The sequence below is a fragment of the Argiope bruennichi genome, chromosome X1, assembly GCF_947563725.1.
Source record: "Argiope bruennichi chromosome X1, qqArgBrue1.1, whole genome shotgun sequence".
Classification (NCBI taxonomy): Eukaryota; Metazoa; Arthropoda; class Arachnida; order Araneae; family Araneidae; genus Argiope; species Argiope bruennichi.
The window spans coordinates 66,187,538-66,202,318 of NC_079162.1; the positions used below are offsets into that span (position 1 = coordinate 66,187,538).

At 28.6% G+C, this 14,781-nt stretch overlaps 1 protein-coding gene across 4 annotated transcripts in view; it reads right to left on the reverse strand.

Annotated features, from left to right (window-relative positions):
- Nucleotides 1-14,781, reverse strand: part of LOC129958233 (protein PALS2-like) — a 68,866-nt gene that overhangs the window by 14,225 nt on the left and 39,860 nt on the right. For 2 of the 4 annotated variants that reach the window (XM_056070528.1, XM_056070530.1), the window contains 5 exons: nucleotides 6,550-6,671; nucleotides 4,694-4,846; nucleotides 3,911-4,063; nucleotides 2,526-2,601; nucleotides 2,039-2,187 (listed from right to left, as the gene is read on the reverse strand). In XM_056070528.1, the coding sequence (XP_055926503.1) occupies nucleotides 2,039-2,187; nucleotides 2,526-2,601; nucleotides 3,911-4,063; nucleotides 4,694-4,846; nucleotides 6,550-6,671 (653 nt within the window). Of the gene's footprint in view, nucleotides 1-2,038; nucleotides 2,188-2,525; nucleotides 2,602-3,910; nucleotides 4,064-4,693; nucleotides 4,847-6,549; nucleotides 6,672-12,674; nucleotides 12,999-14,781 lie in introns of those variants that run through there. The other 2 variants (XM_056070529.1, XM_056070527.1) reach the window with 2 other exon arrangements.

The window sequence follows — 14,781 nt, forward strand, 5'->3', positions numbered from 1 at the left end:
AACATGAAGATTAAAGCAAAGCATAATAAGAATGATTCTCCCCTCCCTTCTTTCTTTATGTTTTCTAATAGCAATGGGGATTAAACATACATAAATGGATTTATGAGGGGTCCCCCCCCCCTTTTTTTTTTTCTATTCAGTATTTGTAGGGAATAGAAAACAATTGAAACACAAAAAGTTAAGTACTATCATACTATAAATTTTAATATATTTTACAATGGGAAAAAAATTTCTTGCTCCCTTTATGCTCAGAAAATAGAAATTTTTTTTATCATTGTATTTAGGACATAAACAGCTAGTTCCAGGTTTTCCTTATATTGATAAAACTGCACCAAAACATTAAACATTCAGTTCTTCATTCAGATCTAATAGCAGGGAGAGCACTCCCCCAAAATCATCTTTACTTGCATATCCTCCAACACTGTTACACAGTCATTAGCAGCACTTCTTAAAGATTATGTAATACAAAATAGTATCAACAAATTACTGAAGAACAGATATTTCTTAAGAATTTTTAAATATATAACCTTGCTAAAAATTCTTTCTCTACCACCAGCATTGCTGTGAGCGAGGATTCCAGAAAAGGAAATGTTCGGCATTTCTGTAGTTCTTCTCTATATATTCGTAACTCCGCATTTTTCTACTAATTTCCATACCAACTACGGAAATTCCGTAGATGTTGGAGGGTATGTTAATACTAGGCTAAAAAATGTACTGTCAACATAAGATTATAATGTAAGAAAGTAAAATTATTTCGAATTAGGCAAATACACACTATCTACCAATAATTATTTGAACACCCATGCAAATGAGGATATCTGCGGTCCTGATCTACGTCACTCTTTCTGTACTTAAATATCTTGTAAGAAACAGCATTTGCATTAGTCGCATGCAAGATGCCATAAGATTCAGAGCTGTCTGACTTCGAGAAAGACGTAATTGTCGGATATCGTAGAAATGGTCGATCTTTTTGGCCCATATCCAGGGCGTTAAACATTCCAAAATCGACAGTGGCTCTTGCAATTAAGAAGTGGAAGGCGAGTGGCGATTGTCGGAATGTGCTTTAACCCGGCAGATTTACGAAACTAAGAGATAGAGACCGAAGAGGGCTGTCCAAAGAACTGCGGAAACACTGCACCAAACCGATGGCCCACAAACTCCAGGAGTTCCAACAAGCATCAGGGACTGTTGTCTCGATAAATACAATCCGCAAGGAAGTACATTTGTTTGGTTTCCATGATCGTACTACTGACCAATAAGCCTTTGATTCAAAATCCAACCACGCTGCTCGGTTAAGGTGGAGCAAGGCATGTCAAAATTGGATCGTAGATAAGTGGAAACAGGTTTTCTGGAGTGATGAATCAAAATTTATTCTCTACCAGTCGGATGGCAGAGACTGGGTTTGGCATATGCATGGAGAACACTTTTTGCCAAAATGCATTGTGCCTACAGTAAAGTTTGGCGGAGGAGGAATTATGGTTTGCGAATGTTTCTCATGATATGGATAGGGACCCTTAATCCCAAATCATGGTAAGCTCAACGCCGCCTCCAGCTCCACTATTCTAAACAACAATGTGTTTCCTACACCGTGGCAATTTTACGAGTTGGATCATTATTATTTCCAGGATGACAATATCACTTGTCATGTTGTGAGGCCTACCATGGATTGGTATGATGACAATGGGGAACAGACTGGACTGGCTTGTCCAAAATCCAGACTTGAATCCTATAGAAAACTTATGGGACAAGTTGGATCGCCGAATTAAAGGGTGCAGCAACGGTCCAAAATCGGTGAAAGAGCTTTCATATCCTCTCCAAGCCGAGTGGACGAAAATACTGGAGGCTCTACAAACTATTGAATATGAATAAATTGTGTTTATCTCTTTTATCGCAGGTGTACAATTACTTATTGGTAGATAGTGTATAAACCAATTATTAGTAAATGCAGTTAAAAGAAATTAACATATCATATTCAAAATTTATACAAGAATGAAAACAGATTCATAGGAATTCATAAAAAGTTACATGCTTATTATACCTGTGTTGGGGAAATAATGTCTGAGTTCGAAGGACGAATTTTGAATGTCACGCTACCCATAGATTTCTGAAGTTGCTGCTGCAGTTCCGCAGGTGTATGAACTTCAGCTCCATTCACTTCCAGAATAATATCTCCAACATTTAAAAGACCTATAAAAATATCAATTATATCTTCATTACTTGAAAACAAATCGTTATTACATACTATATTTTCAATTACATATTCCTATTACAATAACATGCTTTATGATTTCTTTAAAAAAGAGGATAGATGAAGATTTAAAATAATTTTAAGTATAGAAGAGCCTCAGTGATCTGATATTAAAAAGAGAATGCCAATGCCAGATAATGAAAATAGGCAACATAGCCACTTTCATATAGGATTTTAAACACATTAATTAATACTATTATATGATAAAACATTATAGCAAAGAAAAACCACCAGTAATTGTATTCATGCTAGATAATAAAAATAATAAATAACTCACCTTGGCGGTCAATTATTCCTCCAGCAAGAATTCTTGCTATAACTAGGCAATCATCTTCATTTCGAACAGTTATACCCTACAAAAATATTAAAGACAATCTTAAAATAAACCAATAATGGAAGGCATTTAGAGCATTAACAAATATGGTGATAAGAAAAATACTACATGAAAAAATAAGGAATGCATTCGCTTACTAAAAACTAATAATAATCGCACAAAAAAGGAACACATATTTTGGACAGAAAAACACATGAACTGACACAATTACATCAGAAAAAAAAATGTTTTGGATGTCCTCAACAGCTGGGCTAATTTCTGGCTTGATTTATAACATCAATCCCCTCCACAATTCTTTAACAAGCAGAAAGAGACTTGTTACTGACTTAGGCATCAATTACATACCATAGTATAAAAGACATTGTTCATTCAGATGGTAAGTAATGTCAGATATCCATCAGAGCATACTTAGCAATCATCTTTTACCAATTGCAAAAGTGCTAAATACATAAGTTTTCCACCACTATAATGTATCAGTTTATAATTCATCATCTACTAAGAACTGAATGCATTTCCTCACTTTAACTCTCATGTTTAACTTGTCCGCAGTCCTAACTCTAAGGCTAAATGAACGGCTATAAAGAATGCTTTCATGAAGAGTTTACATCTTCCAAAGATAATTTTCAAGTTCCTGAGTTGAAAGGGGCAAACCATACAAAGAAAGTTTGGAATTAATTCATAACTTTAATAAAAATCAACAAATAGGAGTTCAGATGCTATTTTAATAACTGGCTTAATACAGACTGTTAAAATCAAATAATTTGAATAGTCTTTATATTTTTAAGACAAAGTATTTTCTCTTCTCTAAGTGATGAGAAAATGCTTTTACATAATCTGCACTATATAATAAAAAAAGAATTCTGGATTTTTCTGTCTGGATTTTCCTCTGAAAAATGTCATTTAAATTCATTAACCACACTTTAAGATTCCAGCCAATTTTAGTTCAAAATTTTATAGAAGTCAAACAAAAATATTTTAGTAAAAAAAGCTATACATAATTCACAAAATACCTGACAAATAAGAATATATCTCACTAATTAAGAATAATTTTCCCAGCTTTTAATTTAACTGCCAACCAATTCTATCTTTTGATTCTCCCCTTTGATTCATAATTTGCATCTTGAATTCATGCATTATGTTTTCCAGTCAACAGCAAACTTTTGATTAATAAATTACAATAAAAGTACAGGCACTTTAAGCCTGGATCATAATTTTAAAATCAATATTCATTATCATGTCAACAATTTTGATAAAACAGTTTCTTATAACATGGTAGTTGAAATAAAATTATTAAGTAATTTTTATACAAGAAAAATGAGGCAACTCACCAAAGGTTCTTCATCAGTCTTGCGAATGCCAACCATTCTAATTGCTTCAGTTGTTGGACCATTATATTGAAGAACTGGAGTTACAGGAAGAGGAGGAGATTCAGGAGAATCATACCTCTTACTTGCAACAATATCATGAGCTTCAATCATAGCCTATAGATTAGATACAATATTTTTGTTGTTGTTGTTATAATAAACTGTATAATGCTTTAAAAAATCATGAATACAAAAATGTTATTTTGAAGTCATTCACAACACTAGTAAGAACATAAAATATTCAGAAGAGATTGGAAGTATTTTCAGAACATATTCTTAAATTTTGTATTTATCTATTCTCTGATTCACAGTTTTCAAGAAAAGAATTTAATATTTACTTCTGTAACGAAAATCGCTCAACTTCAAGTTCTCTATACAGGCATAAGATCTTTTAAGAGAAATTGAAATACATAAAAAAAAAGATAGTTTTAATACAAAATTTAAGACTTTTCATTGACACTTTGTACTTTTATATTATATACTTTGTACTTTTATATTATAATATAGCATCTGTTGTGTTGATATTTTAACTAATAAAAGAAAGATGTAAAAACAGATGTTAAAATTTAAAATCAAATCAGAATCAAGCACAGTAAAAAGTATATTTCTAAATTTCTAAGTGCCTGAATTTCCAAAATAATTTATAGATATCTAAAAATTAATTTTTAAAAGTTCTATCTAAATTTTATACTTGAATAAAATTTAATATTTCATAGTTTTAGAAGTTATTCTGTCATTTCTACTTACTTCAAAATAAGGATTGCTCAGCAATTTAGCTAATTCTTCAGAATCTTTATTTGAAGCATTACGACACAGTTTGGCAACTTCCTTCAATAATTTGTAATTTCCAACACCAACAGGTTGAAATGATTCACAACTGTCCTCTAGCTGGTCTTGAACCTAAATATTTCACAAGAATTCATTAAAATGAAGGTAATGCAGTACAAAATTTATTTTGCATTTTGTATATATTTTGTACCTAAGCAAAAGATTATTTTTCAATAATAACCACAAAGGCATTTTTGATAACAATATTGAAATAGAATGAAAACATTTTTCATAAAATAAAATGTAATATAATGTTTAAATAATGCTAGTCTTTTATACTCATTTAATTTCCTTTTAATACCTGTTTTATTCTTAAATTTAGGAAAAAAGATTGACTTAGAGCATTCTATCACAAATGCTCAATAATTATTGATATACAAATATATTTCTTTTCAAATTTTGCAAAAAAATAAATAAATAAATAAATGATCTCACTAGAAAGTTTATACATGAACTCAATGCAAAGTACAAACAACCAATTTTTTGAGAGGTTAGCGTTCAGTAAAATTTTCAGTTCAATCTTATAAAAGATCCTGGCATTTTTTATATTAAACTGGGAAAATCTAACAAATTACTTACTCTGAGGGACTAAAAAAATTTATTTACAGAATAAACTAATATCACTGCTGTTAAAGTCAATATACAAAATTAACAAACATAATTTTTCATCTTAAAAGTGATTAAGACTTAGAAAATAATCAATATAAATAGACAAACAGATTTCATTTTATTTCCATGTACCTGAATCAAAGATTTATTTAATACAAATATCAAGAATAAAATAATTTAAAACATATTAAAAAATTAATGCTATCAAACTATGAAAAAGATAATAAATAATAAAGTAATTTTGAACATGTGACATTAGATCTTTTGTACGATGCCTTAAATGTTAATTGATAATGATCATATAGATGTGTATAAAGGGAATTTATTTTATCAATTTTTTTTTTAATTAAGTACTTGGAGGGCACTTAACAAATCTTACATAAAATTTGTAAAAAATCATTAAAATACTAGAAATAAAATTTTGAAAAATTAATTTTATTAATGTTTTATTAGAATAATGCATTCTTTAACAAAGGATGAAAATGCTAATCCTCATAACAACAATTAACAGCAAGAACACACTACACATTTTATCATACAGTAATTTCCGATTTTTAAACTCCTCAAGTCATTTTTGGCATCCACAGTGAGCATTACCTTTCCCATCATTTCAATTCCAGAGTTTTCTAAAAACAAGTAACAAAGTAATCATATTGTCACAATTAATAATACATGCAACTCAAACACCAATTAATGTCTAGAATTCCACAAATTTTGAACAATGCAATAAAACTATATAATCGTTGAAAACTAAAATATATATATATGCTAATCTAGTATTATTGGACAATTAAAAAAATGAATGGTTGGAATTAATAGTAATTTTGTTTGAAAAATTATTATTTTCATTCTTAAACATCTAGATATGGCATGAAAAGTGAAGAGTTCTTTCAATTTCGAATAAGAATAAATTTATATTTATCTTTCTATAATTTTTAATTAAATCCTTTTTCTTCCTTAATTTTTTGTGTTAGGACACTTGCATAGAACTATAAGCTGTTTTGAAATGTTGCCAATATAATATAAATGATAAGCATAATAGCCAATTCTGTTCAGATCATTTATTTAACTAGCAATACAAAAATCACAAAGTACATTACAAAATCCCTGAATACGTACATTTTTAATACATATATAGAAAAATCTTTGATTAAAATATTTCTTACTTTCACAAGTGAACTGACCACTGGGGATTCCATTAAACCTTTCAAAAATATAATGTCAGTATCTCTAGCACCAACCCTTCCATTAAGGTCTTCAATATTCTCTCGCACATGCTGAAATGCAGCTAAAAATATAGAAAATAAAACTTTTGAATGCACTATAAAAGCTCAAACAAAACAAATAAGTGCAATTAATCAACAACAGTTAATTTATAACAACCAGACATAAATGAAAAAATGAAAAATAAAGTTTTCTTTTCTTTCAATAGACAAAGGCAGAGCAAGTAAAATGAACGGGGTAAACAACAAGGAAAATACTAACCAGGTCCCTGGACCCTTATTTCCCCTGGTCATATATCCTTGAATATAAGACAAATGCACTTAAATGCATTTGATATAATTATATGGAATTCAGCTTCATACCTCAATAAATAATATTCTGTGCAGCAGAACTCTACACCAAAACTAAAAGTCATTTAATTTCATATAACAGTTTCAATAACCATAAGATACATAACTTTATATTTTTTAAACTGTTGCGTAATCTATCCTACACTTTCAACTTGAGTTGGCTTTGATTAGATATAGTCTCTCTATCCGTACCAATGGCAAAATTCAATTACACTTGATAGCAAAAATATGAATATCCTTATAAATTCTTAGCTAATGCATTCCTAATTACATGTACTCACCTAAATGTACTAATTCACTACTTAGCATAATATTCTCAACCCATTAAACTATCTCTGGCACTTTTTCCCACTTTGTTTCCTCAAAGTTGCATTGATTTAAAGTAAAAGCACCAAGGCTCGAAAGAACATCTAATTTCAGTAATTAAATGCACTTCCTATTTTTAAATTACAAAAAATTCCATCACTAATCTCATGAGCTCTTTCTATAATCTGATGTTCACCACTGATATACAGGATGTTTCTGAACTTCATACACAAAGTGGGTAGGCAGAAAACATCAGTAGGAATCAGAATCGAATAGGAAAGCAGGGTGCCAGACAAATAGGTGGTGTTGTAAGCAAACTCTCGAGGCCAGCTCATGCAGGTTTTTCATTGTAGTCTAAGACTGAGTGAGGCAATCCTGAATCGTTTTACTAACACTGAGTCAACTGATATTTATTTTTTGAAAATGTTTGACAATCTATGCAGTGTAGATATTAAGCATACATGAATACTGATGAGTGGAATTTTCGAACACCTCTTCCTATTCTTTAATTATCACACTACTTTTTTGTGTAGTAAAGTGTTTAATAGTGCCTTTTGTATTGTGTCCTTCCTTTGTCTTTCCGTCTCTTTATCAACTGCAGGCGAAATTTGGGATCCTGCTTTCCTACGTGATTCTGATGCCTATTGTTGCTTTATGCCTCCCCTCCAAGTTTGTTTGCAGAGTCAGAAACACCCTATATACAACTTTGTGCTCAACATTCTAAAATAGACATAAACTCATATTACCCAAAAATTCATATAAAATATTAATCTAATCTTCAAAAATCAGGTTTCATCTCTTTGAGTGCTTAAAATTCATGTGAAAATTACTATTAAATAATTAAATTAAGATTACAATGCGTCTTATAATAATTGCATTACTCTTCAAGACTATGAATATCAACATCTTTTATTATTATTATTACCACAACTGCCAAGAATCTCAATAAACTTTCTTATAAACATGAGTAGAGGAAAAATGTAAACAAAATACAGAAGATCTTGTTTATATATGTAATAATTATCCTACATAACTTTTTTTGATCATACAGGCAACATCTCCATAATATTTAAATGGGGGGAGACAGAAAAACATTCTTAAAACAGATAATATGATACACCCCATGAAATGAAGACATAAAAAGTAATTTCAGATTTAGACAGCCACAAGAGGAGAGCATGTGCTGCTATCAAACTCACATCAATAATTGCAAACATACTTCACAGTGCCTGGTGTGAAATGGACTGCTATATGATTAATTGTACTTTCAGCAATAGAAGTATCACACAGAGAAATTATTAGATACAGAGACAACATTAAGACTTCTGTACTTAGTTCAAAATATTTTCCCCATTGCTGTTTAAAAAAGTTATAGTTCATGCGACTCAATGCAATTGTTTTATATAACCTTGTATAATAAAGATTCCCTGCAAATTCATTTTCAACAAGCGAGATAAAATCAGCAATTTGCTTTATTTTGTTAAATTCTAAGCTTTCAATAATGAACACTTGAGTTAATATTTAGGAAAGTCTCAGTGTCAAAAATGATGCATATACAGATAAATACTAATGTAATGAATTCAGATACATTCTTATCAATAATAAATTTCTTTTAAGTCCCCACTGAACTCATTAAACATTATTTTTGATGAAAATTAAATAAAATATTCAACAACTATATAGTTATTTAATTTACATAATTATAAATAAATTAATTTACATAATTATATATAAAAAATTTAATCAGCAAGTAATTTAAATGGAAAAGCTTATTAAATTTTATTTTGCTTCCATGCTGATTTTTACAAAGTGAAACAACTTTTAAAATGCTGAAGTATTTGCTTAATTTTGAAAAGTAACACAATAGTAACAAAGTTGCATAAAATGTTAATATTAGATGAAAAAAATGGCTAAATCTTCAACAGACATGAAAGGGATTAAGATTCTCATGTTCCGACCCCATTTTTTACAAAATTTCTGTTTATGGATGATAATCTTAAACTACTTCAAAACAAATTATGGAAATTTTTTATAGAATTTATATTTTTTTTAATTTAAATATAATGAGCTTCAAAACCTTTTTTATTTCAACAGTTAGCATTTCACTATATTGGGTATCTACTCTAATCATGACCCAATAGCTAATTTCTTAACCATAAATAACAGCATTTAGTTACTGTTGAAAAAAATGCTTTAAATGATGTAAAGAATTATATTTTATGTTTTTTCAGTTAATTAATGAACTGCTAGAAAAAAATTATATTTCTTAATCAATTAGTCATATTTAATAAAATATTTTTAGCACATTTTCATTTGAAAATTATACAGTTGAAACAAAAATGTTCAATTCTTTGGATATAAAAACTGACTAAATTATGAAACAATGAATTTTATTATTTTAGACAAATGAATGATCACCTTGAGGAAATAGAGTTCATTTACTGGTAGATCTACATAGATGCAGATATTGAAATGATAAAAATGTTTAAAATGTTAATGATTCATTTTTAAATGTTTCAAAAATATTCCACTAAATATGACTGATAAAAATTTAGACTTTCATCATTTTTTTTTTTTTTTTCAATACTACAATTATTGACTAAACACATTTTTTACCTTATTTAAAGCATTTTCTGCAATGAGAAATTGTATGTCATAATGGTTTAGAAATCAACTAATGGGTCCTGAGCAGAGCGAACATCCTGTATAATCTTAATATATATAAAAGTCATTGTGCTATGCATGACCAAATTATACATATATGTTCTGCATCTTCTCCAAAATGACTGGGCTGATTTCAACCAAACTTTGCACATTTATTCTTTAAGACAAAAGAAAGAATACTATCAATTTTTAAAATATCAAAAATTTGTCATTTTTCTGAAGTAACTTCAGAGCAAAAGATTATCCAAGAAATAATTTAATATTCACATAAAATTCAAGATCTTGCAGCATTAATTATAAGTTCATTTTATTTGAATTAATACCAGGTTGTAATAAAAAGAAATAAAAGATGTTTTAAATCAGTGAGATTTTTTTTTTTTTTGTTGTTATACAATGAACTTAAGATCTCCATAATAATAAGACCCCTGTAAATGTTGTACCGATTTGTGTACAGAATTTAAAAAATTATTATAATTTAACATATTTACTGTTTCACATTTTTTTTTTTATTTATTATTTTTTCTAGTGTTAAACAATCCCCTGCATGAAAAGTCTGGACCATGCTCACTTTTTCACAGGATAAGTCTGACAATGTTTCTGTTAATAAATGAGATAAGTAATTATACAAATAAGAATTTTATTACAGAAACTGTTCAAAATTAACATAGAATATTAAATGAAACCCAAAAAATCTTAATGGTTCATACAACATTATACTTAAGGGCCTATTTTAAGGAAAAATACTCTTTTAAATCTTGAGTTGAAGAGTACCTCTTATAGAAATATTCCTCAATTCAAAATGAAAGAGTGAATGTAAAAGAATGGGTTTGATTTTGCATTTTCCATTAATATGACAAAAAAATAAAATTTAAAAAACATATCAGGCAGATTTGCTTTTTTCTTTAAAATTATAGGGAGCAGCTATAACTCAAATTGTACAATGAACAAACATAGGGCGAATCACATATGATTTGCATGTCATTTAATGTATTAATGCTGCTCAGAATTTTTCTTCATGAATGTTAACATTATTTATGCATGCTACTCACAAACAGATATACTACAGGAAACAGTCTCAAAAACTCTGACACTAAAACATAATGTAAACTTATTAAGTTTACATTATGTATCATTAATAAACAATTATTAATGATAGAATACAAAATTAATAATTACGATGAATCACTAAAAATAATGTGTAGTTTCTTTATACATAATATTTGAAATCCAACAACACAACAACACCAGAAAGAAAATTAGAAAAGAGAAAATAGCAGCAAACTTTTAGATCTCTTCTGATATGTACAATTTCACTGCACTTCGCCCTCCATTTAATATTTCTTCAGTTTACAAAACCCATCATAATTGAGAATTTTTATATAAATTAAATCTCTGGCTTAGCAAAACTAAAGTTCAAAAGCTTAGTCTTAAAACTTGCACCATTCTTAGTAAATAAAACTTTTATTAAGTCAATTACATTCCAATGAACTTAAGGACTACATCAATACTAAAACCTTTTAAATATAAGATGTCATTAACTAATTCAAAACAATTCAAAGAAATAAATAAAATATTTAATAGTTGATTATTATCAACTAATTACCATGATTAATGAGGCACCAGGAAGAAAATTCAGTCAAACAAAGGAGTTCACATATCACAACAAAGACAAGGTAATACTTATTAACATTCTGTACATTGAAATTCTCCCATGATCTAATTGTAAAAAATCTCAATTGTAAAACTGACCTCAGAATAAAAGCAACCAACATAATTACACAGATTATCCAAGTTAATTATATTTTTGAAATATCCTGAAGAGCTTTAACATGAACCAAATTAAGATCAGAAAGTTGTTTGGACTGAATAACCTTTAAAAGCTTCAAATTTATGTTGACCAGTTGATAATATTCCAACTATTATTCTATGCTGTAGGTTGCTTGCGAAAGTTAATTCATCAAACATTCCCGGTATATCATCAAATTTATCACAACAAAGGAGCCAGTAACTAAAATATAATTATAATAAAGTATAATTTCCAAGCTTATAAACAAAAATAATGATCATAACAATGTTACTTTTTAAAGAAATATCTTTTAATCTGTTTCCAAACAAAGAATAATTTATTTATCATCACCTTTATTATTTCCTATAAATTATTTATACCATAAGTTATTTATGCTATATTCCAGTTCTAAAGGAATGGACAAAATACAAATCTATTTGAATACATACAATTTCTCATTAATCATCTCAGAATTATATATATAATACAGTTTAGAAGAAAATTTCTACTGAATAAGGTATTTAAAGTATTTTAGGCAAACATTGTGAAAGAAACTAGTTTATAAAATGTCTGTAATAATTTAACAAAAAAAAATATTTTAGAAGAAAAGTTCACTCAGTGGATGTTTCAAAAATTTTTTATTAAAAATATACTTTGTTATAAAAGCAAAAATCTAGTCTCCTATCTCAATTTGTGTCTCACCCCTTGAAAAAAGTATAATAGGGTGTGGCGCGAAATGCAAAAATTAAATTACGATTCTAATTTTAATTAAAGTTAACATTAATAAATAAAAAAATTTCAAATTAAATACTTAACAGGTAAATAAAATATTTTAATTTTATGAAATAAGTTTAAATAGCAAAATAGCTCATACTCGGCAATTTTTTTATGTCCGAAATTTCGACATCAAAATTCTTAAACAAAGCCATCTATTTCAAAATATATTGCTATAAAAACTTACTTCCTTGTTTTTGCTCATTAATTTTTTCCATACTTCTTAAAAGTTCACGCCCGTCATCATCATGTTTACTTCCACATATCACCATGACGACGGCTGACCAAAACACACGCTATACACTTTTCAAAAGTTCACTTTTGAGTCAACACCAAAATAAAAAAAAACACGAGAATGTAAATATATTATAAACAACCTTAGCGGAATGTAAATGGCAATGCTGATGAAGCATCACATCATGATTCGTGAGCTAAAGAGAACATTCAATCAGTAAATATAATGGCATACATAGATCCCCCTCAACATGCAGCCAGCAAAACGTTGATTTACCGTTTTCGACATCAACTCAGAGCTCTCGACAGGGTTATCGAACAAGAAAAAAACTAGAATGTCGCCAAACTTTTTCTACTGATGATAAAAGTCGCCAAGTGAAGACCAAAGGAGTAAACACCAACCGTTACAATTGAACTAATAGCTTCTCCTACTATTGGTTGTTGAATAAATACCGACCACCTCTTTTTATTGCCAACGAAGTGTAGCATTTAAATGGCGATTTCAATGAGCTTTTCTTGATATGATTGCAAATAAAAAAGGTATTATATGTGTTAACAAAACTCAGTTCAATGCTTACGGAAAATAGCCGACAAAAATGATGCTTTAATTCCCCGCGCTATTATTTGAGATGAATTAATGAATGATGAGATTGCTTTTTTTGTTCATGTTCACTTTTTATTCGAACGCTTGACTGAGCTTTTCAACAAAGCATACTCCATCTTAATTCTATGGTAACAAAAATAAATTATGAGAAAAGAATCTTATTAAATACGATTACACTTTTGATTTTAAAAAATGAATTAAAATTCATTGACTTTTTCATTTTTTTTTCCTTGTTTTAACAGAAGAAATTATTTTCTGTTTCCACTTTAATTAATCAAGTAGTTAATCTTAACATATCGATGGAGTTAAACAGTATTATATTAAAATTTTATGGATATATTAAGAAAGCAATTACATCAAATAATTGAACGCAAATTTTAAACTATTTTAATTTAATATTATTCCCCTTAAAAAATTAAATCTTTTATTTTGCTTTTACATACAGGTTAGCATTTTGGCCTTTCGTCGAATAAAATGAAATTCCCTAAGCTCACAACAATTCATAAAAACATTTATTAGTAATTCTGGAGTTGATTAAAAAAATAAGCACAAACTATTTAACTTACAATATGTTAAGCATAAATTCTGATTTAAAGGAGCGCTAAATTCGAAAAATTTCACAATGAAACAAAATTTCAAAGAAAAATCATCAAAATTTAATAATTTACAAATATAGAACAAACATTTTTTTAATAAATTTATGCCATTTATCGAATTTTGATTTCAGCTTTCAAAAATGGAATAGTAATTAAAAAATAATTAATATTCAGAGAAAAGTGTACACGGCAAACATTCATTCTTCGCGACCTCGTTTCGACGAAAAAAAGTTTTTCTGCTGCTCCGACGGAGCGCATGAGTTAGAAAATAAGAAAAATGAAGCATTAAATAAAACTGGAAGAGAATTTAATACAAATATATGGTAATTTTAATTAGGATATTTTAAATCAATAAACTATTGATTTTGTGAACTATTATTGATGATTTTGATTGGGGAGTAAGTAAGTACCCTGTCAAAGTTTTTGCGACCATATTTTGGGTCGCGATCAATGGTTTTAAAAGATATAAAAATATTCAGAAATCAACACGCAAGTCTCGAAAGGTTATTTTAGACTTTCTCTCCATAAAAAGACATCTCGCACTTTTTTTTTTAAAGAGTGCTTATACAAAATAGTCGATTGTTTTTCTATTTTCTTTTTATAATTATGCCTGCAAAAACCGTATTTTTTGAGTTTGAAATTTGAATTTCATGCAACTGGTAACTGATCCATTGTGTACAGGGGCCAGCAAAGTAAAAGAAGAGGAAGGGGGGGGGGGGGGGAGAATTGACAATTGATATCTAATTAACCTGTTAACCGGGTAATTAATTAACTTATACTCAATTCGTTTTGCATTGAAATATTTCGTCATACCCAGTTAACAGGTTAAGAAACTTTAATACTTTAGTCATTCTTTCGAT